The 26,000-nt window shown below is 43.6% G+C and overlaps 1 protein-coding gene across 1 annotated transcript in view; it reads right to left on the reverse strand.

Moving 5' to 3' along the window:
• The window catches only part of LOC144258067 (putative tRNA methyltransferase 9B), a 38,238-nt gene extending 12,766 nt beyond the window's left edge, over positions 1 to 25,472 (reverse strand). Inside the window, exons 1-2 of the mRNA XM_077806405.1 lie at positions 25,319 to 25,472; positions 21,853 to 22,026 (exon numbers count right to left, since the gene is read on the reverse strand). Of these exons, the coding sequence (XP_077662531.1) occupies positions 21,853 to 22,026; positions 25,319 to 25,472 (328 nt within the window). The remainder of the gene's footprint in view (positions 1 to 21,852; positions 22,027 to 25,318) is intronic.
• Between the last annotated feature and the right edge of the window lie 528 nt (positions 25,473 to 26,000).

Genomic DNA, 26,000 nt, shown 5'->3' on the forward strand with positions numbered 1-26,000 from the left:
CCACTGCCATGGGGTGGGGGCACAGCCCCAACTCCAGCCACAAGGGGAGGAGGCACAGCCCCAAAGCTGTGGGACAGGGGCACACAGTCCAGGCTCCGGTGCCAACTGCAGCCACGGGAGCAGCTGTGCCGGAGGGAGAGGGAGGGTACAGTGCACAGCCCTGGTTCTGGCCCCAGTGTCAGCCCTGGTTCTGGCCCCAGTGTCAGCAGGCGCTGACAGCTGAAGCCGAAGATGTCATGGAGGTCTGGTAAAGTCACAGAATCCATGACTGCCATGATCTCCATTACTAAATTGTATCAATGATAAGGAATTGACTAGTACGTATGTATATGATGCTCCTTTACAGGAAAAAATTAGAACTACACACCTGTGTGTTTGTCAAGGTTCCTCCCCCACTCTGAAGTCTAGGGTACAGATGTGGGGACCTGCATGAAAAACCTCTTAAGCTTATCTTTACCAGCTTAGGTCAAAACTTCCCCAAGGTACAAAATATTCCACCCTTTGTCCTTGGATTGGCCGCTACCACCACCAAACTAATACTGGTTACTGGGGAAGAGCTGTTTGGACGCATCTTTCCCCCCAAAATACTTCCCAAAACCTTGCACCCCACTTCCTGGACAAGGTTTGGTAAAAAGCCTCGCCAATTTGCCTAGGTGACTACAGACCCAGACCCTTGGATCTTAAGAACAATGAACAATCCTCCCAACACTTGCACCCCCCCTTTCCTGGGAAATGTTGGATAAAAAGCCTCACCAATTTGCATAGGTGACCACAGACCCAAACCCTTGGATCTGAGAACAATGAAAAAGCATGCAGTTTTCTTACAAGAAGACTTTTAATAAAAATAGAAGTAAATAGAAATAAAGAAATCCTCCCTGTAAAATCAGGATGGTAGATACCTTACAGGGTAATTAGATTCAAAACATAGAGAACCCCTCTAGGCAAAACCTTAAGTTACAAAAAAGATACACAGACAGAAATAGTTATTCTATTCAGCACAGTTCTTTTCTCAGGCATTTAAAGAAATCATAATCTAACACGTACCTAGCTAGATTACTTACTAAAAGTTCTAAGACTCCATTCCTGGTCTATCCCCGGCAAAGACAGAATATAGACAGACCCACAGACCCTTTGTTTCTCTCCCTCCTCCCAGCTTTTGAAAGTATCTTGTCTCCTCATTGGTCATTTTGGTCAGGTGCCAGCGAGGTTACCTTTAGCTTCTTAACCCTTTACAGGTGAGAGGAGCTTTCCCCTGGCCAGGAGGGATTTCAAAGGGGTTTACCCTTCCCTTTATATTTATGACAGTGTTATAGCCTCTATACTGGTAATAATTAAAGGAAATTCTGTACCTCAGTTGTTTAAGGCCTCTACCTCTGCTCCCACCATGGAGTTATGAGTTTATTTATTATTTAATATGTTTATGATAGCAGTGTCTAGGGGCCAACCCCAAGAGTGGTGCCTCATTGTGCTAGGCACTGTACAAATACAGAATAGTACACAGTCCCTACCCCAAAGAGCTTACGATATCAATAAACAAGACAGACATGTGGTGGTAGAAGGGGTGGAACACACAAGCTGAGTGAACAATGTGATGGCACCAAATGTCATGTCAGTTCCACAATTTTGTGTGTGGAGGGCGTTTATGCTAAATGGAAATAAAAGGGAGGGGGAAGAGGGCACAGCAGGGGAGAAGAAAGGAAGAGGGGTAGTAGAGTGAATCTGAAGTGAAGAGACTTGGAGGTTTGGAGCAAGCAGCCAAACAGTACAGAGCAGAGAAAGTTCAGTCAAAACTGTGGAAAGCTCTCTAAGTGTCCAAAGGTCTCTGCTTTAGCTGATTCTGCTCCTACTGGCTGGACTTCCCTCAGAGTGCGGGGCAGGGGAAGTCTTTCAAGCCTGCACAGTTCTGGGTGCTGGGGGTAGAGGTGGCCCAGTTAGCCCCCATTTTACCCCCTCCATCCAGTCCCTGCTTTGCTTGCTTCTGCTCTTACTGGCTGATGTCTCTGGCTGGCTCTGAGTGGCCCTGGTTTGCATTAGAATGACAAACACTGAGGTCCGGACTCTCAGCCGGTGCAGCTTTATTACAGTCAATAGAGCTATGCTGATTTCACCAGGTGAGGAGCTGCCCCAAACTTTCTGTATAGCAATGGGTTAGTTACTATATACAGTCTAAATGCATTGGGAGAAAGCATGTTCTCATTATGGCGTACACAGTTCGGTTTCAACAGGAGCTTTAATCTTCACCCACTGATGGCCTCTTCTTCAAGCAGGAGTAACCCACAACTGGGAAGAATGGAGAGAAGGAAACAAAGAAAAAGGGATGAAGAGGAAACAAAAAAACAAAACAAAAAGCTCGTACACCAGGAACAGAGGAAGCTTTGAGAATTCTGGCCATGATTTTCAGAAGTGACGAGTGACTTCTGGCTCCTGAACTTTAAGACATCTTAAAGGGACTTGATTTTTAGAGGTTATGTGTTCAGAACTTTCTGGAACACGAAGCCCCTTTAAGGTACCCAAAAATCAATCACAAGTCCCTTTTGAAAACCTTGTTCTTTGTCTATTGCGGCACTCAATGCCCTCTGTAACTTATTCAGTGCTTAGATACCATTGTGACAGGCACCTTAGGAAAAAAAGATAGCATTGTGTGGTCGCGGTGTATGAAAGGTTAAAGCTAGGAACCTACACCATGTAGTACATGATGGGAACTAGTAGGAACACACTGAATTTTACAATTCCCCCAAACAAGTCAATGTGAAGGAGAAATCTAGATACAAAGGCCTGGAGCCAAAAAGGGACTTAGACATTGCAGTGCTCAGCACTGCAACATCTAACTCTGAGGCACCTAGAAAAATCACAGGAATAACACTGCAATCCACAAAGCCTTAGTTAGGCACCTAGACCCCTGTATAATGAATTGGGAGAGGTAGGTGCCTTGAAATGTGATCCACAAAAGCCAGCACAGTAGACCAGGAACCGCCTCAGGAGCCAATGAGAGAACCACTCTTTTTCCCGAGATAGGTGCCTGAGTCAGGGTGGCAGGCTCAGAAGCTGCCTAACTCCATACACAACAGCTAGGGAAGGCTGTTCTCCCTTATAACCTTTAGCTCAGTGGTTAGGGAACTCAGCAGAAAAGTGGACAAGCATGGGTTCAAGTCCTCCCTTTGCCTGAGGAGAAGGGATTTGAAGAGGGATCTCCTATCTCTCAAGCGAGTGCTTTAACCATCAGACCATAGAAAGAGTCTCCCTCTTTCTCTGGCAAAATTCATATTTATTTATTCCATCAATTATTTAATTAATGTGGAACAACTTCAATAGGAGAGATTGAGGGAGCCCGAATATCAGAATATCCCATTGTCCAGGGGTGAGGTCATTCACCTGAGAGGTAGCAGCTCTCTCCTCAAATCCCTTCTCATTTGGGGGTGGGGTGGTGGGTCTGAAGTAGGGGTCTCCCATATCCCCAGTGAGCACCCTAACCACTGGGCTAAAGGTTATAAGGGAGATCCTCCCTTGCCCCAGCTATTCTGTGGGGAGAGAGGCAGCCTATGAGCAACATACCAAATCAAGCAAGATAGATAGAGGAGCACCCGTCCTCCCCTGGTTCACATATCATTCTGGTGCTTAGGCGGGAGATGGGTCTCTGGCTGCCTAGACGGAGGCATCATGCACATGCTCAGAGGCAGGAACATAGGCACTGATGGAATTTTTACTGCAAAAGCTTTAGGCACTAAGTGAGTTTAGGCACCTACAGGGTTAGACAGCAGCTGAGCAGGAGTTTTATGGATTACTGTGGAACTGGGACTTAGGCACCTAAGTACCTTTGTGGATCCAGGCTGTAACTACTTGATTTGGGTGAGCTAAAGTTTCCTAACTTTCTGGTTATGCTCTTCTTGGGACCAAAGTATTCTGTCCTGACTTAGATCCTGTTCTTGTGAACAGTTGCACTTGTGTGGACACCTGCATGGATGAGGAGTCCCATTGAAGTAGGGTATACTGTAACATATCTATGGCCAAACAGAAACTTAATTGACAGGGGTCTGCATTAACAAAACTATTTGCACCTTTCTTTGTAGACTAACAGTTGTTCTAAATTACACATTCCTTTTAATTTCAGCCAGGTGTCAACTCTCCCCAGCAGATCTAAAAGTCTTTCCAAATTAATTTTGTACTGGGTGCTGTTCATCCCAGCACTTTCATTTAAATTGAAGACTAAAAGATTTCTCACATCTGAAAAATGCATAATGTAATTCTGAGATGAAATGCTGGTGGGGGGGACAGCATTTCAAAGATTCTCCTCTTCTTCACTTCATAAAAATATAATTAATTGCTTCTTCTGTTAATTTAATACTGTGACTAATCCTACTAAAAGGGATTATTTAGAAAAGGCAAAAGTGTATCTTACATTGTCTATGCCATTCAGCTGTCTTCAAAGAACAAAACTGAAAGCATCCACAACTTTTTTTTTTTTTTTTAAGCAGTACTTTTCAAAATGAGCATTTTAGGTCACTGATTCAATTTAAACCCTGTTAAACTGCAAGGAAAATGGTGTATTCAGAAATTACTTTGTAAATTTTTATACTAAAGTTAAATCCCTTTAGGAGGCATTTGAAAATATTCAAGGATCAGAGAATCACTATCTCAGAGCCTTTTTTATAGACTGTATATATACTTTATTTTTGACAGTTCCAGTAATAGGAACACTCGGAATAGATACAGAATTTAGGATTCCAAGTAAAATACAATTTCATTTTCCTCCTTACAATAGTATTAAAAGAATGTCTGGCATTTTAGTTTATTATTATTTTTCCCTATGACTTACTGCAGAGAATTTACTAGCTAAAATTAAATTATTTTCCAAAGAATTACTTCTTTCCCCACAACATACCCATTTACAAATTTCTTAGATGGTGAAATTCCTGCCATCTTAGGTTTTTCCTATATTTGGGGACAGCACTTAACACATGTGGATGCAATCTTAATATAAACAATTATAATTATAAACTGTCAGTTTATTAAGGCCCTGATTCAGCAAGGTACTCACTCATGTGCCTAACTTTAAGAATCAGGCTACAATGGCTACAGAGGGATTACTTTGTGTTTAAAGTTAAGCGCAATTATAAAGGGGTGAAGTCAGCATCACCAAAAGACTCCCTGGTCACAGGGAGGTAGGGGTAACCACTGTAAAATATCAGCGAGTTGGGTTTAAAAAAAGCTGGGGTGGGGGGGAAAATCCTTTTTGAGCCTCTTATCTCTCTCTCTACTTAATTCTATTCTCAAAGAATTTACACTGGTTTGATCCCATAATCTTTAGTCATCCTAAATTTACACTGAGATCAATTGAAATTTTGCCTCAGTCAGGTCTGCAGGACTGGTCCCACTGAGGCAACCTCATGATTCAAATGGTAAATCTATTACAAACATATACTTCCCTTCCTTTGGTTCTTTCTTCATATTAAATTGCTTTTCTGTAACAAGGAGAGCTTATTGCTAAGTGTGAGCCTGGAATGACACTCACTGAGACAGTCTATTAGAGAGACAAGGCGGGTGAAGTAATTTCTTTTATTGTACCAACTTCTGTTGGTGAGAGAGACAAGCTTACACGGAGCTCTTCCTCAAGTCTGGGAAATGTACTCAGAGTATCACTGCTAAATACAAGGTGGAACAGATTGTTCAGCGTAAGTACTTAACACAGACAGCTGTGGCTCCCTTTCAGTGTTGCTCTATCAGCTGGATGAGGGGGTTACTGGAGAGCAATCTGAGTTGCTCACTGATAGGCCCAAGGAGGGGGCTGGGATTTTAAATGGAGCATAAGGTGAGGAAGGAAACAGCTATAACATTATTCACGACACTCTCCATGCAGGGTGCAACCCTGCAGTCATTTTATAGTAACCCTCACCCTGGCACCAGCACCTGCAATGCAGCAGCACAGAACACTGTCCTGGGGTGAGAAACAGCCAATGAAAGGGCAGCTCGAGCTGGGGTGGGCAACTGGACAAAAAAACTGCTAGGGAAGAAGAAGAATTGAGATGTGAGCTGGTGGATGAACTGGATCCTGGGTAGGAGGGGAGGTGATAAAATAAAAACAACAGGAGAATAAAAGTAGGGGACTAGGAAGTGAGAAGGAGGAAAGAAGGAAAATAGGAAAGGTTTCAGGTCAGAAGAAGCAGAAACAAAAATATACCTGGGTGTGTTAGCAGACACTGTTAGAGAAGGGAAGTAAAGGGAAATAAAATCTACAGCTGTACCAGAAATAGTATTAAGGGAAAATAACTGAAAGGAAATAGAATTGCTGACAAAGAGAACTGATCACAAAGTTCTGTTAGATGAAAACAGATCCTGGAAGCAGTAAAACAAGAAGCCCATCCACAAAGGATCTCAAGTATATGAACAGAGAGAATGACTGTTTGAACATCTATTGATGGAAAACAGTTCAAAGGTGCCTAAATGGAGAAGCGAGGGCCCAAGGCGTGAAGAAACCCCATTTGTGGATGAACGCAATGAAAAGAGGTACAGCCACAGAACATTGAATCTAAGGAGCACTTCAAGTCCAAGAGAAGCAAAAGAACAGGACAGTTGGACATATAGCCAAGGAGAGGAAAAGCTGATTCTTCTCTGCAGTGATCTCTCATTAATAATAATGCATTTGGTACTAACTGCACAGCATGTACAAGCTCACAACAGTTAATGTGTTGGTAACCTACAGTTGTTTATTATTATAAGTGTAGTAGGAAGAGAGCCTGAGACATAAACCCTTGTATCAGAGGCCTGTGGCAGGACCTGCTCCAGAATCTGGCAAGAACAGGGCTGATATTGCAGAAATACACATTCCTAAGAAGTGCTAAGTACACGAGTTGTCATGCAAACACATTCCGGTATCAAGTGGTACCAGAACATCCCGATATTAAGGACGGTACAAAAACATTCCCCAAGGATAACAGAAACACATTGACCCCTCCTAAATGATAAGTCAGGAGGACAGTACGCAACTTGCTTTTATCAGGGTATAAAGATGTATCTCAGAGGGAGTATCCTTGGCCAGCCTAGCGAGCAGTGGTAAGTACTGCCACTGACTGAGTTGCATCCATTGTCATGGGTATACATGTCTTAGTATCCCTGTAGAGTCTGCCAGGTGCTATTCCCATGCCTCGTCAACAATAAACCTGGCTGGGTGCCTTCGTACCTTAACAGATCTTGTGGACATTGGGCGGTTCGCTTGAGGTCTGCTGTGCCAACTGTCTGCGCAGAGCTGGGACAGCACACAGGGAGAAAACACACACACACAGAGCCAAATATCTAACCATATTAAGTAGTAAGTCTTTGGTAATGTTCTATATTATTTATGTCCCTGGTACAATTTTGGGGTTTCCCCTTATAAAGTTCTAAAAATTTAAAATGATCCCTTGTCCTGGTTTGCCTCTGCCTCTTCTTACAGTTAGCATAACCTACTCCAAAGTCACCACATTTTCTCAGATAAAGCTCCTATTGATGTCAATGGGAGTTTTGCCCAAGTAAAGACTAGAGCTGTTTTAGTGCCCTGTGCAGCAGGGCAGTGATTTTATTGAGTTATACCATGAAAATTCTGTGCTTTGGCTTCCTTAGAACTTCTAGACTGACAATATGAACTTGAGAAGAAATCTTGTGAAGGTTGTTTAAACCTGAAAACTGTTTCCTTATTCTAAAGCAATAGCTGTGTTGTTCTGTGCAGTGAGCGACTGGAGGACAACAGTCATATTTACAAGTTGCTCAGTCAGTGACAAGCTGTCACTTAGCTTAATGACATGGAACAGATGGCCAAGCCCTAGTAACCAGGTAACAGATTGTTAAGTGCATGTGGCTAAGATTTGAAACAAAGATAGATTGTCAACATGACAGCAGTAATAAGACCACCAATGACCAATGACAATCTAAAATGAATAATTAAATTGAAAAAAGCTTAACAGGCCACTGACAGTCCAATGGAAACATGGAAAAACACAAGACCTGATTCTGGGCTCACACCTGTTTTACAATGCTCTAACTTGTAACAGAATAGGGAAGCTTAGAGATAGAGTTGTTCCCCATTGATGTAAGTTCCTAGAGGAAGGAGGAGGCAGCAACTCTAGTTAATAGCATGGTCGAGCTTTCTGGGATGCACCAGGCAGAGCTACCTGTGTAACATCCACTAGAAGTAAACTTATAATTTACTTCATAAATCCATTACAACTTGCCTCTTTTCAAAGATCTGTCAGTGCCAGGGACACTAGAACACAGAAGTTCAATGGAGTTACTCCTGGTGTACCAGTGTAAGTGAGAAAAGAACAGTTAGCCCATAACAGTTAGCAAGAATTCCACTGATAGGCAGTGGTGTGAGCTGATAAGGACAGCACTCCTCAGCAACAGACTGCAGGGATGTCCTGCCAGTCCCACCAAAAACTGCAACTACCATCTTCCAATTAGGCTGCAAGATCTGTGGGGCAAGGACCGTACCTGTGTCTGTGTTTATTTAATGCCTATCCCAATGGGACCCCAGTCCTGACTGGGTCCTTTGGGTTTACCATAATAAGTAATAGGATTCTTGGTTTACTTCCTTTCATAGAAGCACTCCAAGATGTTGGCTGCAGAGGACTATGCAGCGGGGTTCGTTAGTCAGACTGTGAGCTTCCATTAAAACTCCTGCACTTAGGAACATCATGTTAGCATATCACATTGGAAACTGGAGGATGGAGCACAATGTAATATACATTTGTATAAAAATACGATTTTGTGGTTTAGGAGTTCATTTTCTCCTGCTATCTCTTACTCACCTAAAACCTTAATCCCCTGTTTGCAATATAAAAATTAGTTGCTGTGGCAATAATTATAATTTTCAACGGGAGGATTATGACTTTAGGAGGAGAAAATGCAGCAGGAACAGATGAACTCTTAAAAACAAGAGTCAGGAAGTGGGAGCGTCCATCTGAGTAAAGTATTCCCATTGACTTCAGATGAATCACTGCCTTCAATTGGGACTACTCACATGGATAAAAGTTAAGCATGTGTAGGATTGGGGCATATAAAAGTTAAGCATCATCACTGCTATTAACAATAAATAATAATAATAATAAAAGAGAAATTATGTAATAGAATGGTCTCTGAATAGAGAGGGGACCTTATTCTTCTCTGCCTCGCACCATCATTTATAACTGTGCAATGTTTACCACGCTGCCACTCTGGTTTGGTAGAGCTTTTGAAATTGTTTGCAGAGAGGCATGAGTGTATGGTGAAATAAAAAAAGAAAAAAAAAAGTGTAAAGGCTGTTTTTAGGGTCACCTACACCACTTTATACTGTGGGTTTGTCATTGGTTTCTGTATAATGCTGTACTTGCTGTTAGACATAAGACCTTACCAAATTCACAGCCATGAAAAATGTGTCATGGACTGTGAAATCTGGCCTTTGGTGTGGTTTTACCCTATAGTATACAGATTTCAAGGGGGAGACCAGCATTTCTCAAACTGGGAGTCCTGTTCCAAAAGGGAGGTTTTTTTGGGGGTGGGGATGTCACAAGGTTATTTTAGCGGGGGGTCTCGGTATTGCCACCCTTATTTCTGTGCCGCCTTCGGAGCTCAGCAGCTGGAGAGCGGCGGCTGTTGGCTGGGCACCCAGCTCTGAAGGCAGCGCCCCACCAGCAGCAGTGCAGAAGTAAGTGTGGCAACACCAGACCATGACACCCTTACTTCTGCGCTGCTGCCTTCAGAGCTGGGTGGCCAGAGAATGGCAGCTGCTGACTGAGGTCCCAGCTCGGCAGGCAGCAGCACAGAAGTAAGGGTGGCGATACCATTCCATGCCACCCTTATTTCTGCACTGCTGTTGGCGGCAGCTCTGCCTTCAGAGCTGGGATCCTGGCCAGCAGCCGCCACTCTCCAGCTGCCCAGCTTTAAAGGCAGTGCCGCCGCCAGCAGCAGCACAGAAGTAAGGGGAGCAGTACCGCAACACCCCCTACAATAACCTTGTGACCCCCCCACCACTCCTTTTTGGGTCAGGACCCTTCCAATTCCAACACCATGACATTTCAGATTTAAATAGCTGAACTCATGAAATTTCTGATTTTTAAATCCTATGATCACAAAATTGACCAAAATGGACTGTGATTTTGATAGAGCCTTAGTTATATGGGTTTAAATCTGGCATTCATCACTGGAGTTAATTATGGATTTACACCAACGTAAGTGAGATCAGAATCTTGCCCTTCAGGCAAGAATCCCCATGAAAGCCCCAGGGAACACTGAAGGCGTTAAAAGGACTCCTGAAAGAAATAACAGTTGACTTGTATTAGAATACACACAGTAATTTAAACCATTTTGCATTTTTTTAAACTGCCATTGCAAGCTGGGCTGCAACAATGACAACCGAGATCTCTCTCTTGGATGTCCTTACAACCACCCAACAGGGCAGCAGGTCTCTGTATGAGCACAAACACAAGCACAAGCAGTGGCATGCTGCATTTTGTTTAGACCTTGCATGCCTTCTTCCTGGTTGTGAAGAGGCAGGGTGATGAAAGAGAAAGAGACAGCTAGAGCAAAGGATAGAATATGATGTCCACCCACAGCTAGTGGAGCTAATTTTAGGCCTTTCAACTTCAGTGGAGTGCTTTTAAAAATTCCTCATTGTGATAAAATGTCAGAATGGGATTCCATTAATGCAGAACGTCTCAGCAGATTTCTATATTGTAGTATTGACAACTAACACATTTCACAAGAGTTTTCTAGGCAACAGGTATTTGCAATACGGCTCTGACAGGAGAATTTTTCCCTTTATAAAAAGCGATCCCTTTTCTAACAATCTCTTCCATGCAGAGAAGAAGTGTCATGGCTTGCGTGATAATATGCCCGATGAGTCACAACCGATACTCTTCTGATTTCACTGTCACAGAGAGGCTAATTACTCTCATTTCACACGTTCAGATCTTTCCCCATTTGCTAACATTCTTAAAGCTTTCTCCAACGAAAAAAGTAGCGTGGGCAGAAGAGTCTTCCTAGCTACACTGGGCCAAGTCTTCAACTGGTGCAAATTGGCATAGCTCCATTGATTTCAGTGAGGCTAGGCACATTTACACCAGTTCAGGATCTGGCCCTCTGTTTAGTTTGCTGTACTGCCAAAAATATGACAGATTAAACTGAAGTTAGCTTTCATAGAATGGCATTAACTTTAAGGGAAGCCCTTTGCTATTCATTCCAGCAGTTTCTTTCCTCCTAGTGGGACAAGGGAACTGATCAAATAGTGAAGTAATTTCTATTTATTTCCAAATTATCAGAGTATCTGGCTGAGAGAGAGAGAGAAAGAAGCAGCACATGATGGCTTTGCCTTTACATACAAAGGAAAGAAATGGCATATCTTAATTAAAAGAAAAAGCTTGGTCTCAACACTGCCCCCACCTCAAGTAGTCCAGGAACTCAATATATAGGAGAGTTAAACAAGGTTTCATCCATATATAAATCCATTGCATACCCATATCTTGAATACTGTGTGCTATTCTGGTCACCCCATCTAAATATATATATTAGAATTGGAAGAGCTACAGAGAAGGGCAACAAAAATGATTAGGGGTATGAAACAGCTCCCCTACGAGGAGAGAGTAAAAAAATTGGGACTTTTCAGCTTGGAAATCAGACAACTGAGGGGGAATATGACAGAGGTTTATACAATCATGAATGGTGCGGAGAAAGCGAATGAGGAAGTGTTATTTACTGCTTCACATAAGACAAGAACCAGGGGTCACCCAATGAAATTAATAGGCAACAGGTTTAAAACTAATGTAAGGAAGTATTTCTTCACACAACGCACAGTCAACCTGTGGAACTCATTGTCAGGGGATGCCTTAAAGGCCAAAAGTATAACTCTTCAAAAAAGAATTTGATACATTCATGGAGGGCTAATAGCCAAGATGGTCACGGATGCAACCCCTAGCCTCTGACTGCCAGAAACTGGGAGTGGACAATGTGATGGATCACTTGACGATTGCCTGTTCTGTTCACTCCCTCTGAAGCCCCTGGCATTGGCCACCGTCAGAAGACAAGATACTAGGCTAGATGGCTGTGACAGACTGTACCTCTAGGTTCACCACTTTTACAAGACTATAATGGATTTTGTACAAAGCATGCCTTGTGAGGTATCATTTGAAAACTCAATGTGCTGAACATTATTGTCCTGGTAAAATATGTGTGACAACGTTGTACGTAAAATTATAAAACTCTACTGTATGACTTTACTGAGACATGCTCCAATTTCAGAAAAGCAGGCACAAAATAGTTCCTCAGAGACAATAAGCAAAATGACGCCTCTGCCAGGTGTGAGCATAATAAAAAGGATTATCACCTGGTTAACCTGCCAAAGAATGGCTGCAAGAAGGGTGAGTGAGAAATTTACTGGCAAACAGACTTGCTGTCGCCTGAACCCCAGCTGGAGAGGATTCTCAAAGAACAGAAATGTTATAAGTGAGAAGAGAGGACACAAATTACTTCTCCCCCCCCATCTCTAAGGAGCATCATTGAACTGGGGGAGGGATACTGGCCAAAAAGATCCAGTCAAATGGCTATAAGCATGCGGTGAGAGAAATCTTTGCTTTGAATTCACTTAGGGTATGTCTACACTACAAAATTAGGTCGAATTTATAGAAGTCAGTTTTTTAGAAATTGTTTTTATATAGTCAATTGTGCATGTCCCCACACAAAATGCTCTAAGTGCATTAACTCAGTGGAGTGCTTCCACAGTACCAAGGCTAGCGTCGACTTCCGGAGCATTGCACTGTGGGTAGCTATCCACAGTTCCCGCAGTCTCTGCCATGTATTGGAATTCTGGGTTGAGATCCCAAAGCCTAATGGGGCAAAAACTTTGTCACGGGCGGTTCTTGGTACATGTTGTCAGGCCCTCCCTCCCTCCATGAAAGCAATGGCAAACAATTGTTTTGCGCCTTTTTTCCTGGGTTACCTGTGCAGACGCCATACCACGGCAAGCATGGAGCCCTCTCAGCTCACTGTCACCGTACGTCTCCTGGGTGCTGGCAGATGTGGTACTGCATTGCTACACAGCAGCAGTTCATTGCCTTGTGGCAGCAGACGGTGCAACAGGCCTGATAACCATCGTCATCATGTCCTAGGTGCTCTTGGCTGCCTTGGTAAGGTCGGTGAGGAGTGCCTGGGCAGACATGGGCACAGGGACTGAAATAGGAGTGACTTGACCAGGTCATTCTCTTTAGTCCTCCCAGCAGTTGTATTGCACCATCTCCTGGCGAGCAGGCAGGAGATGAGGATGGCGAGCAGTCCTACTGCACTGTCTGCTGCCAGCCAAAGATGTAAAAGATAGATGGAGTGGATCAAAACAAGAAATAGACCAGATTTGTTTTGTATTCATTTGCTCCCCCCTCCCTCCATGAAATCAACGGCCAACAATTGTTTCGGTGAGGTCTGTCAGGGGCACCTTGAAAAGTTTAATGGAGATTCAGTCCTGCCTCGAATACCAGGGGGAGGGATCGCTCAGTGGGTTGAGCGTTGGCCTGCTAAACCCAGGGTTTTGAGTTCAATCCTTGGAGGTGGCCATTCTATGTGACAGTTGTTTTTGTTTCTCCTTGATGTAAAGCCACCCCCTTTGTTGATTTTAATTCCCTGTAAGCCAGCCCTGTAAGCCATGTCGTCAGTCGCCCCTCCCTCCGTCAGAGCAACGGTAGACAATCGTTCCGCGCCTTTTTTCTCTGCGGACGCCATACCATGGCAAGCATGGAGCCTGCTCAGATCACTTTGGCAATTAGGAGCACATTAAACACCACAAGCATTATCCAGCAGTATATGCAGCACCGGAACCTGGCAAAGTGAAACCGGGCGAGTAGGCAGCACGGTGACCAGAGTGATGAGGACATGGACACAGACGTCTCTCAAAGAACGGGCCCTGGCGATGTGGGCATTATGGCGCTAATGGGGGGGTTCATGCTGTGGAATGCCGATTCTGGGCCCGGGAAACAAGCATAGACTGGTGGGACCGCATACTGTTGCGGGTCTGGGACAATTCCCAGTGGCTGCGAAACTTTCACATGCGTAAGGGCACTTTCATGGAACTTTGTGACTTGCTTTCCCCTGCCCTGAAGCGCCAGAATACCAAGATGAGAGCAGCCCTCACAGTTGAGAAGCGACTGGCAATAGCCCTGTGGAAGCTTGCAACGCCAGACAGCTACCGGTCAGTCGGGAATCAATTTGGAGTGGGTAAATCTACTGTGGGGGCTGCTGTGATGCAACTAGCCAACGCAATCAAAGATCTACTGATATCAAGGGTAGTGACCCTGAGAAATGTGCACGTCATAATGGATGGCTTTGCTGCAATGGGATTCCCTAACTGTGGTGGGGCCACAGACAGAACCCATATCCCTATCTTGGCACCGGAGTACCAAGCCGGCGAGTACATAAACCTCAAGGGGTACTTTTACATAGTGCTGCAAACATTGGTGGATCACAAGGGACGTTTCACCAACATCAACATGGGATGGCCGGGAAAGGTACATGACACTCGCATCTTCAGGAACTCTGGTCTGTTTCAAAAGCTGCAGGAAGGGACCTTATTCCCAGACCAGAAAATAACCGTTGGGGATGTTGAAATGCCTATAGTTATCCTTGGGGACCCAGCCTACCCCTTAATGCCATGGCTCATGAAGCCATACACAGGCAGCCTGGACAGTAGTCAGGAGCTGTTCAACTACAGGCTGAGCAAGTGCAGAATGGTGGTAGACTGTGCATTTGGACGTTTTAACAGCGTGCTGGCGCACTTTACTGACTCGCTTAGACCTCAGCGAAACCAATATTCCCATTGTTATTGCTGCTTGCTGTGTGCCCCACAATATCTGTGAGAGCAAGGGAGAGAATTTTATGGCGGGGTGGGAGGTTGAGGCAAATCGCCTGGCTGCTGGTTACGCGCAGCCAGACACCAGGGCGGTTAGAAGAGCACAGGAGGGTGTGGTGCGCATCAGAGAAGCTTTGAAAACCAGTTTCGTGACTACGGTGTGAAAGTTCTGTTTGTTTCTCCTTGATTAACCCCCCCACACTTCCTTGGTTCACTCTACTTCCCTGTAAGCTAACCACCCTCCCCTCCTCCCTTCGATCACCGCTTGCAGAGGCAATAAAGTCATTGTTGCTTCACATTCATGCATTCTTTATTAATTCATCACACAAATAGGGGGATAACTGTCAAGGTAGCTCAGGAGGGGTGGTGGAGGAGGGAAGCACCGGGTGGGGTGGTGGAGGAGGGAAGGACAAGGCCACACAGCACTTTGAAAGTTTAAAACTTATTGAATGCCAGCCTTCTATTGCTTGGGCAATCCTCTAGGGTGGAGTGGCTGGGTGGCCAGAGGCCCCTCCACCGCGTTCTTGGGCGTCTGGGTGAGGAGGCTATGGAACTTGGGGAGGAGGGCAGTTGGTTACACAGGGGCTGTGGTGGCAGGCTGTGCTCCAGCTGCCTTTCCGGCAGCTCAACCATACGCTGGAGCATATTAGTTTGATCCTCCAGCAGCATCAGCATTGAATCCTGCCTCCTCTCATCATGCTGCCGCCACCTTTCAGCTTCAGGCCGCAACTCACTCTCTTCAGCCTGCCACCTCTCCTCGCGTTCATTTTGTGCTTTTCTGCACTCTGACATCGTCTGCCTCCACGCAATTGTCTGTGCTCTGTCAATGTGGGAGGACAGCATGAGCTCAGAGAACATTTCATCGCGAGTGTGTTTTTTCGCCTTCTAATCTTCGCTAGCCTCCGGGAAGGAGAAGATCCTGTGATCCTTGAAACACATGCAGCTGGTGGAGAAAAAAAAAAGGGACAGTGGTATTTAAAAAGACACATTTTCTAGAACAATTGGTACACTCTTTCACGGTAAACTTTGCTGTTAACATTACATACATAGCACATGTGCTTTCATTACAAGGTTGCATTTTGCCTCCCCCCACCGTGTGGCGAGCCCCTAATCCCTCCCACCTCCCTGTGGCTAACAGCAGGGAACATTTTTGTTCAGCTACAGGCAAACAGCCCAGCAGGAATAGGCACCTCTGAATGTCCCCTTAAGAAAAGCACCCTATTTCAACCAGGTGACCATGAATGATATCGCTCTCCTGAGGATAACACAGAGAGATAAAGAACGGATGTTGTTTGAACGCAAGCAAACATATGCTGCAATGCTTTGTTCTGCAATGATTCCCGACTACGTGCTACTGGCCTGGCGTGGTAAAGTGTTCTGCCATGGTGGACGGAATAAGGCTGCCCTCCCCAGAAACCTTTTGCAAAGGCTTTGGGAGTACATCCAAGAGAGCTTTATGGAGATGTCCCTGGAGGATTTCCGCTCCATCCCCAGACACGTTAACAGACTTTTCCAGTAGCTGTACTGGCAGCGAATGCCAGGGCAAATCAATCATTAAACACACTTGCTTTTAAATCACGTATACTATTTTAAAAAGGTACACTCACCAGAGGTCCCTTCTCTGCCTGGCGGATCCGGGAGGCAGCCTTGGGTGGGTTCGGGGGATACTGGCTCCAGGTCCAGGGTGAGAAACAGTTCCTGGCTGTCAGGAAAACCAGTTTCTCCGTTTGCTTGCTGTGAGCGATCTTCCTCGTCCCCAAAACCTGCTTCTGTGTTGCCTCCCTCTCCACTGATGGAGTCAAAGCACATGGTTGGGGTAGTGGTGGCTGAACCCCCTAAAATGGCATGCAGCTCATCATAGAAGTGGCATAGTTGGGGCTCTGACCCGGTGGGGCCGTTTGTCTCTCTGGTTTTCTGGTAGGCTTGCCTCAGCTCCTTAAGTTTCACACGGCACTGCTTCGGGTCCCTGTTATGGCCTCTGTCCTTCATGCCCAGGGAGATTTTGACAAATGTTTTGGCATTTCAAAAACTGGAACGGAGTTCTGATAGCACGGATTCCTCTCCCCATACAGCAATCAGATTCCGTACCTCCCGTTCGGTCCATGCTGGAGCTCTTTTGCGATTCTGGGACTCCATCATGGTCACCTCTGCTGATGAGCTCTGCACTCACCTACAGCTTGCCATGCTGGCCAAACATGAAATGAGATTCAAAAGTACGCAGGCCTTTTCCTCTCTACCTGGCAGGTGCATCTGAGTTGAGAGTGCTGTCCAGAGCGGTCACAATGGAGCACTCTGGGATAGTCCATGGGAGGCCAATACCGTCGAATTGCGTCCACACTACCCCAAATTCTACCCGGCAAGGCCAATTTCAGCACTAATCCCCTTGTTGGGGGTGGAGTAAAGAAATAGATTTTAAGAGCCCTTTAAGTCGAAAAAAAGGGCTTTGTCGTGTGGATGGGTGCAGGGTTAAATCGATTTAACGCTGCTAAATTCGACCTCAACTCCTAGTGTAGACCAGGGCTAAGCTTGGTAAGTTAGGTATTAGTTTGCATTTTACCTTTTCTTTGTAACCAGTTCTGACTTTTATGCCTCATTACTTGTAATCACTTAAAATCTATATTTCTGTAGTTAAACTTGTTTTATTGTTTTATCTACACCAGTGTGTGTTTGGATTAAAGTGTTTGTTATCTGAAATTAAGTTTCCCAATGGGGCGCATGGATCAGCGTTCAAGTCGAACTCCCCATCAGTACCCAGCCCAAGCCAGGGAAACTAATGATCCAACCAGTGGACCAAATTCGGTGATGGATAAGGCACGTTGCACATATGCTAAGAAGATTTAAGATCACATGGTTTGTGCATAGCATTTTCAATTACTGAGATGACATACTTTCTATGAGCTTGTACTGCACAGAAGGAAACAGCTGGGCAGTACAAGACGCATATTTCTGGGGACAAGTCTAGGACTAAGAATTTGCTGGTGTCATTCTCCAATATAATTCAGGAATGGCTACCTGAAGCACCCTTGCAGTATAGTTGGGAGTAGTTTGTATGTTAGAAGCTCTGTGTGTGTGTGTGTGAGCAAGGCCAGGAGCGGTTGCTTTAACAGTGAGGCAGTGTAAAAGGCACCCCAGACTGGAGAACTGATAGGAACAGCTATTCAACAGTCCAGATTGTACCCTGGGGAATGTCACAATGGCCCAGTGTGGCCATTCTTATGTTCATAAAGAGCATGATCTCACTAGGATAGAGATAAAGCCATTTTGAAACAGCTATAGATATGCCAAGTGGATTTAGACAGTATTAATAATTCCTTAACAGAAGGGGAGATACATGAGCGCCAATCCTACTGTCGTTGAAGTCAATGGCAAACCTCCATGTGATTTCAATGGGACAGGGTTGGGACTGTGATGCATACAATCACAAAAAAACCCACCAGTATGTGTGACTGTGATCAAGGGGCTGGTTTCTGTCAGTGAAGATTTTTAAACTAGAATAAAATTATATTATGAGTAAATGGGGAAAATGTACAAGATACCTTTCCAAATGCAGGCAAAGAACTGTGGAAGATTTGCCTGTTAGGAGTTAAGCATTTTAAAAGGAATCTATTTAGATCTACTTTATGCTTATAAGTTTTGCTAGTGTAGCTTTACTGCAAAATCCTCTGAATATAGATGCAGATGGTACTAATCAAAAAGCGCTTTTGCTGGTGTAGGTTATACCAGTTCCCTGAGCAAAATAAGCAATAGTGGCAAACGCACTTTTATGCTAGTGTATCTGCATCTACATTAGGGCTTCTATTGGCATAGAAATGTGGCAAAAAATTAGTTACTTCTAATCAACATTGCCATGCTGGCAAAAGTTTCTAGTCTAGTCCTGGCCTTAGCATTGCTGAAAGACCTTATTCCTGTCGCTCAACAATCTCCTGGAAGATAGGGAATGCAAATGGTTACCATCACCTCTGGTGTGTATCTATCTTCAGAAGATTATGTGGTGACAAATAGGACTCAGAGATGGGGGGGAGGGCTATCTGCAGTATTGCCAAAACCCACTGCTCATAATAAATAAATAAAAATGAGTCAGGTCCAAAACCCATGAGATTGGCTTATAAATCATGAGATTGGAATAAGAAAACTGGAGTTCTTTTTATTTGCCTTTTGGTTTTTGATCCTTTAAAGTGCACGTTTTTAAGCTTTTCTCAGCAACCATGTGGGCTAGAAGCTTCTTTTTTTTAAAAAAAAAAAAAGTTACAACCAGAAGCTGAGATTCTCACATAATCCTATTACTCCAAGAACTTGCGCTTTGAGAAAAACTCTGTACAGAAGACAAAGCTGTCTTGGGGGTTGGCCCTAGACTGTGGAATAAACTTCCATGGGAACTAAGGAACATTACAAACCTCACCACCTTCTGCTCTAAGTGCAAGCCACATGTCGGTGACCTTGCCTTCTCTAACAAACATAACGTAATGTGCGTGTGTTAACATTACACATGCACACACACAAAAATTTCCAAAGAAAAACACCCCCCTGCACACACAAGCAACACACACTTCTCCAACTGAGGAAAGGATGAGAGAACAAACATGTTACAATGTGTCGTCATGTTGCTTAATAAACTAGTGGAAGGTGCTCAGATACTTGAGTGATGAGCATGAATACCTACACAGAACAGAACACTGTATCTAGTATGATAATGAACTCTGGAAGCTCCTCTGAACGTCGAAGAACTTGACATGGATCTGGGATTTGAAAACCAGAGTCCCAAGAGGCTGAAAGAAAGACTTTCTGAGACAGGGAGTGGAAGCTGTCAGCCTAATCAGTGATTGATTTAAAGAGATGTAAGATATTCACATTTAATTGTGCTTTAATGAAACTAAGTGTGTCTCATCTTGTTTAATTTATAGGAAAAGTAAATCTTCCTCTGCTAAGCAAACAATATCTTTTGTTTTAGTTCCACTATTTCTCTATTTTTAATCAAGCCTGTTTTTACTATGATTATTTGACTTGTGGACAGTCGGTTAAGTAATTTCCTGAAGATTGCCCCAAAGATAGGAGAGCCCCATAGCTTCTAAGGAGAAGTAGTGAAGGATATAGAAGTTTCTGCCGCCTCACTCTTACTTGACGTCTCAGTTACAGGAGAAAGGACAGACGTCCTCTCCCATTACGGAGAGCTGAAAAGGGTAGAGGAACAAAATAAAAGAAGCCTTAAGAGCAGAGAGGAGACAGGAGTTGGTGGTGATGCAGGTGACTACAGCAGGTTATGAAAAGATGGAAGACTGGTGATTATTTTAAAATTTCACAATATATTGTAGTGACTGATATTTGTCAAGTATTGAACAGCTAGCTATTTCATGCAATTTACAAATTCGACTGAGAAATTAACGTTACCACAACTTCACCCAAAACCCTGGCTAAACGTACAAAGCCATCAGTGCCATCTTTCCAGTGGGTTCCCTTATCATGTGCACCTTCCTGCATATAGAAACATGCAGCTTGTAATTACCTGATCTGAATGTACAAATACGGGGTTTCCACATGTCCAAAAAGATAAGGGTTCCACCTTCTGACAAACTAAAAAGCAAGATAACTCTGCCCCTGCCTCCCTACCAAGCCCTGTAAGCATCTTAAGAGTTCAACAACAGGAAAAAATGGTAAGTTTTGGGTCTCAATCCTTCATTTGCTAGTAAATTGGCAGCACCTCTCACTACTGTGGCTGAATGAATGCTGGCCCTGCAACTCAGGGCCCACATAAACCTGTTTTACCAGTGTCAAGGTTCCTTCCCCACTCTGAACTCTAGGGTACAGATGTGGGGACCTGCATGAAAAACCCCCTAAGCTTATTTTTACCAGCTTAGGTTAAAACTTCCCCAAGGTACAAACTATTTTGCCTTTTGTCCCTGGACTTTATTGCTGCCACCACCAAGCGTCTAACAAATATAACAGGGAAAGAGCCCACTTGGGAACATCTTTTCCCCAAAATCCCCCCAAGCCCTACACCCCCTTTCCTGGGGAAGGCTTGATAAAAATCCTCACCAATTTGCGTATGAGAACACAGACCCAAACCCTTGGATCTTAAGAACAATGAAAAAGCAATCAGGTTCTTAAAAGAAGAATTTTAATTAAAGAAAAAGTAAAAGAATCACCTCTGTAAAATCAGGATGGTAAATTCCTTACAGGGTAATCAGATTCAAAACATAGAGAATCCCTCTAGGCTAAACCTTAAGTTACAAAAAGACACAAAAAGAGGAATACACATTCCATTCAGCACAGCTTATTTTATCAGCCATTTAAACAAAACAGAATCTAATGCATATCTAACTAGATTGCTTACTGACTTTTTACAGGAGTTCTGACCTGCATTCCTGCTCTGGTCCCGGCAAAAGCAACACACAGACAGAGAGAACCTTTTGTTTCCCTCCCCTCCAGTATCTTGTCTCCTCATTGGTCATTTTGGTCAGGTGCCAGCGAGGTTGTCTTAACTTCTTAACCCTTTACAGGTGAAAGGGTTTTTCCTCTGGCCAGGAGGGATTTAAAGGTGTTTACCCTGCCCTTTATATTTATGACAACCAGAGACTCCTTTGCTGGCTCCTGAGTGGCTTTTCATCATATTTTCCTGTGGGCAAGTGGTCAGCATTTCATATTTGTACCACTGCGAAAAGCCCAAATAGGACCTGATGAAGTGGGCTGTAGCCCACGAAAGCTTATGCTCAAATATATTTGTTAGTCTCTAAGGTGCCCAAGTACTCCTGTTCTTTTTGTGGATACAGACTAACACAGCTGCTACTCTGAAACCTACCCTAGCAAGTTACTAACAGCACTGCAAGCCCCATTTTGCATTGGCAAACTGGGGAATGGTTTCCAGTGGTGTAACTAGATGGGTGGACCAAGGAAATATGCACCAAAGTCTTGTGTTGCCCTCTGCCAAAATACTTGGCAGAGACCGTGAAGCCAGCCTAAAAGCTCCAAACAGGATTATCCTTTGAAATTTTGGCCAACAGAAATTGCCAATGTACAAAACTTACCAGCAATGGATAAGACAGCATCAAAACACTCATTCCGATATGGCAGGCACAGACTATGACACACCATTACTTCATGGCCATCATTTCGTGCTGACTCCACCAAAGGGAAGCAGTAATCACAGCCCAGCTTATAGGTTTGAGAATTGATATGAAGGTATTTGCCATTTCCACAGCCTGAAGTAGTAAAATAAAGAGGAGAAAAAGAGTGTCTTTCAGTTTCTATAAGCAAGAGAATATTCTCCTGACATGAGCAATGAAATGTGCCAGTGTCTGACCTCAATAATTTGAAATTCTCTGCCCATTTAAAAAAAAAAAAAAACCAAGATGACATTATAGTGGAATTTATTGTGGCTTGTGATCATTTTAGCACAATGAGCACAGACTGTTCCTATCTGTCAAACAGTGGGTTCTTTGCTGTGTGACGTTAAGTGATGAGATGGGTTTGCTAAAGAGCATTTATCTTGGCTTTCTCGTGGCATACAGAATCAATAACATTTATGTTATGACGCTATTACACTTCTGCTTGTAAAAGACCAAAAATACTGTATTAAAGCATCATATGGCAGCAGCACAGCCTTGAATTATTCCTGTGTATTCAAACAAACAGACAAATTAGAAGGCTAAATAATTAAATCACTATCAGACCAAGCTGTGAAACCCATTGTTTCCTTGTTATCTGCTGCTAATTGCTGTTGCCATGACAACTGGAACTTTCTTTGTCTGATATCTCCCTGCAGTTTCTTCTTCATAACTGTATGCTTCTGATGTAGAGATGTACAGCCTTCCCACACTACAATAATTCTGTGTTGAAATAATATAACAAAACTTTCAACTTAAACTATTTTAACTGCTAACATTTTCATCTGGGGCTCAGGTATCTGAATCCTTATACTATTAAGTCTGATAGTTTGAAAAAATCTAAGAAGTTACCAAATGTGACTTCTCACCTCTTGCTTGAATGACTGTCATTGAAATCACAGATCAAATTAAGAAAAGGGAGTGAAGTGCCTTGGGTTAATGTAATAGCCTTTCACTTCTGGAGACCTCAGTTCAAATCCTCTTTATTTCACAGACAAAATTCAATTTGATGGTTCATAATGCTATGTATTTGTTCACGTAAAAGGATGAGGCCTATTTTATAGAGCCCTCCTCCGACCAGACCAGGCTTTGCTCTTGCTGAGTCAGCTCACTCCCTGGATTAATTCTGTCTGAGCTCTCTCAATTAATCCAAAGAAGCAGTTTCCAGCAGGGTTAGTTGATTTATTTTAAGTGTTTTTAAACAAATCAAAAAACCTTGCAGACTCTTCCTTCAAAGTCTGTGGAGACCAAGTAGTCCTTTTCCCCAAGTTTGTCCCACACACCAGTAACTTCAGTAACCAACATTTCCCGGCTCTTACACCTCAGAGGCTTAGCAAAATAAAAAGACCCTACAGTATCTCCCTTCTGTCCATGTGGTTCCTGGAGCAATTCTTCTGTGTAATAGCTCCCATAGCAGTCTACTGAGGGCATAGCCCTTGGTCCCTCAGCTTTCTGGAGGTTGTTGCAATCCTCTTCTCCATTTCCTTCTGCCCTCTTTTTCCAAGAGTGAGTTAATTAAATTCCAACTCTTTCTCAGGTGCAGCAGGTGGGGCTAATCAGCCAGCCAGTCACAGGTCTCTGGCCCCAGAGGAATGGTATCCCTTATGTTTTCACAGTTCACAATACACTAAAACCCACTATGAAATTAGCTCAATCATTCATGAGAACACTCAGAAATAACAGAGACACGTAAAGCAGAAAGCCCAGTGTACGCACACAGAGCAATGTAGAGAAGTCTGTGTAAAATCAGACATTACATGTTTGGCCCAAGCCATTGTTATTGATATTTCACTTTCATTAACACCCTAAGAATTGAAAGGAAAAAAAGAAAGGGTCTAGAGAGATGATTTTAGCAATCTGAAAAAGGAGTAGAGAAGCTATTTATTTTTAGTTTGAATCCAGCACAGGTCATGAGCTGGCCATATCAGACTCCTGTTTGGTGGTCAACGTGAAATCCTTCCATGGTCTTAGTTCAGTTTCTAATGGGGAGGTGTCCATATCACTGTTAGCATCCTTGTAGACAATGTTACTTCTTAAAGAATGAAGGAGGACAGTGGAAAAATACCAGCTGGCCAGCACCTGTTGTCCCTGCAGGCATGGAAGCACATTGGCACGGCAGTATAGGGAAAATTGCCCTGGCACGGTCCATGCTTTAACTTTAGAAAAATTGAAAATTTCAAATTCCAGAGTTATTTATACTATATATTAAACTTTTCATATCCACTAACATCTTAAAATAAAAAAGGGAAAATTATTTGCAACATTATTCAGCTATTTAGTCCTTTCATACTTTCCTTTAATAGTGGTGACAGGACATTCACCTCCCAAGTACCTCCTTATGGCTGGGTGTGATACTGCAGGCCTTTCCGGCCTCTGGTGCCTTCAGTAGGGTGTCAGCCTTTTTTTGTAGGTCTTCAGAGGCTAAGCTCTCTGGCCAACTTACACAGTCAAATGGATGAGCCCCTTTTGGGATAGCAAAGAGTTCAACACACTGCCTGCCTTCAGCAGGGTCTTCAGCCCCATCTCTGGGCCCTTTAAATCCTGCCCTGCCTTTGGGATTCTAAGCCTTGTCCCCTTCTTGAGTCTTAGACTACTTCACCAGTGGGAGAATCAGGGCCCACGCACTATTCCAGGTCCCAACCCAGAGACACTATCAACAGCAGTTGCCTCCAGTTCACTACTGCTAGCCTGGCCCTTTTCCCACGTAGCCCCTTTTTCTTCACTCTTCCCTAAGGGCTGAATTTCTCAGATCTTCTTCCTTCTCACCAAATGCAAATGCTACCACAAACCATCCTCTGGTTCTCTCAAGCTCCTGTGACCAGGAAGAAGCATCCTTCCTTGCTCTTCTGGTCCTATTGACCTGCTAAGGCCCTGTAGTTCCTTTTAGCTGAGACTGCTGGGCTGAGATTGGCTGCTTCTGTGCAGCCTCTCTAGGCAGGCCTGAAGGACCCATCTTCACTACTCCTTTCTTGGGGCAGAGTATGGTAGAACCGTGGGCCCTCCAGCGAGGGGACACAAAGGCCTGGTACACTCCTTCACAAGTAGGTAATGGGAAAAGTTGCACAGCCACATGGCTTGTACATATGTATGGATGGCTCTGGAAGCAGGTCCATTATAGAAGAAAGAGGGAGAGCAGGCAGCAGGAGGCAAATTTGATAGGCAGCCAGGCTATGATGATTAAAAGCGTACCTGCCAGCTCCAAAACACACTCATTTGCAGATGAGCACTCATTTCAAACCCTGCAGCCTAAGGCAAGTTGACTCTGACCATGCCAAAAAGTACTGCTTAATACAGAGAAGAGGCATGCCTCGCTTTGATCACTATCAACACTAAAAAAATAATAATAGTTTTTTTTAAAACAGTTGTCATACTCAGGGACCCAACTTACCAATATCAGCAATCAGGCTGCCTGGTTCCTGATCTGAAAGGAACTGTTGTACCTTTGGCCAAGCCTTGTAGCGTGCATCATGGAAGTGAGGAGCAATTTTCTCATACACTCTATGGACGTGGTCCTTCTCCAACTGGCTTGCCTCCTTCTCCATCACAAAAAGGCTACACTAACTCATTGAACCCAGTGCAACAGTCCTAAAGAAGCGGAAAGGGAAAAACAAACAAACAAAGTCATCTCAGAAACCTGTGTGGTCTCGTTTTCTAAAATACAACCATAAAATTTTAGTAGTATTATTCAGTTAGTTTTGAATCTCCATTTACAACTTGGGATGAGTTATCATCATAAACAAAGAGAAAAAACTGGGATTTTTAAGGCAAAAAGCATTGTTTAATCGGTGTTGCTTTCTGACGTTATACAACATTGTATGATATAAATAGGTGTTTCACACTCAAGACCTATCCTCATGACTAAGACTTGCTAATTTTGCGTCCAATTCAGCAACACTTACTCACATTTTTCCTGGGAGAATTCTGCACCAAAAAAATTTTAAAAAATCTGTAAACAAATATTTCAAAATTCTTCAAAATTCAACATATTTTATTTGTCAAAATAACACAATATAATCACACCAGTTTCAATTATTTTAGTAATTTATTTCAAAATATCTGTCAGCAAGTAT

This window comes from Eretmochelys imbricata, chromosome 1, assembly GCF_965152235.1.
Source record: "Eretmochelys imbricata isolate rEreImb1 chromosome 1, rEreImb1.hap1, whole genome shotgun sequence".
NCBI lineage: Eukaryota > Metazoa > Chordata > Testudines > Cheloniidae > Eretmochelys > Eretmochelys imbricata.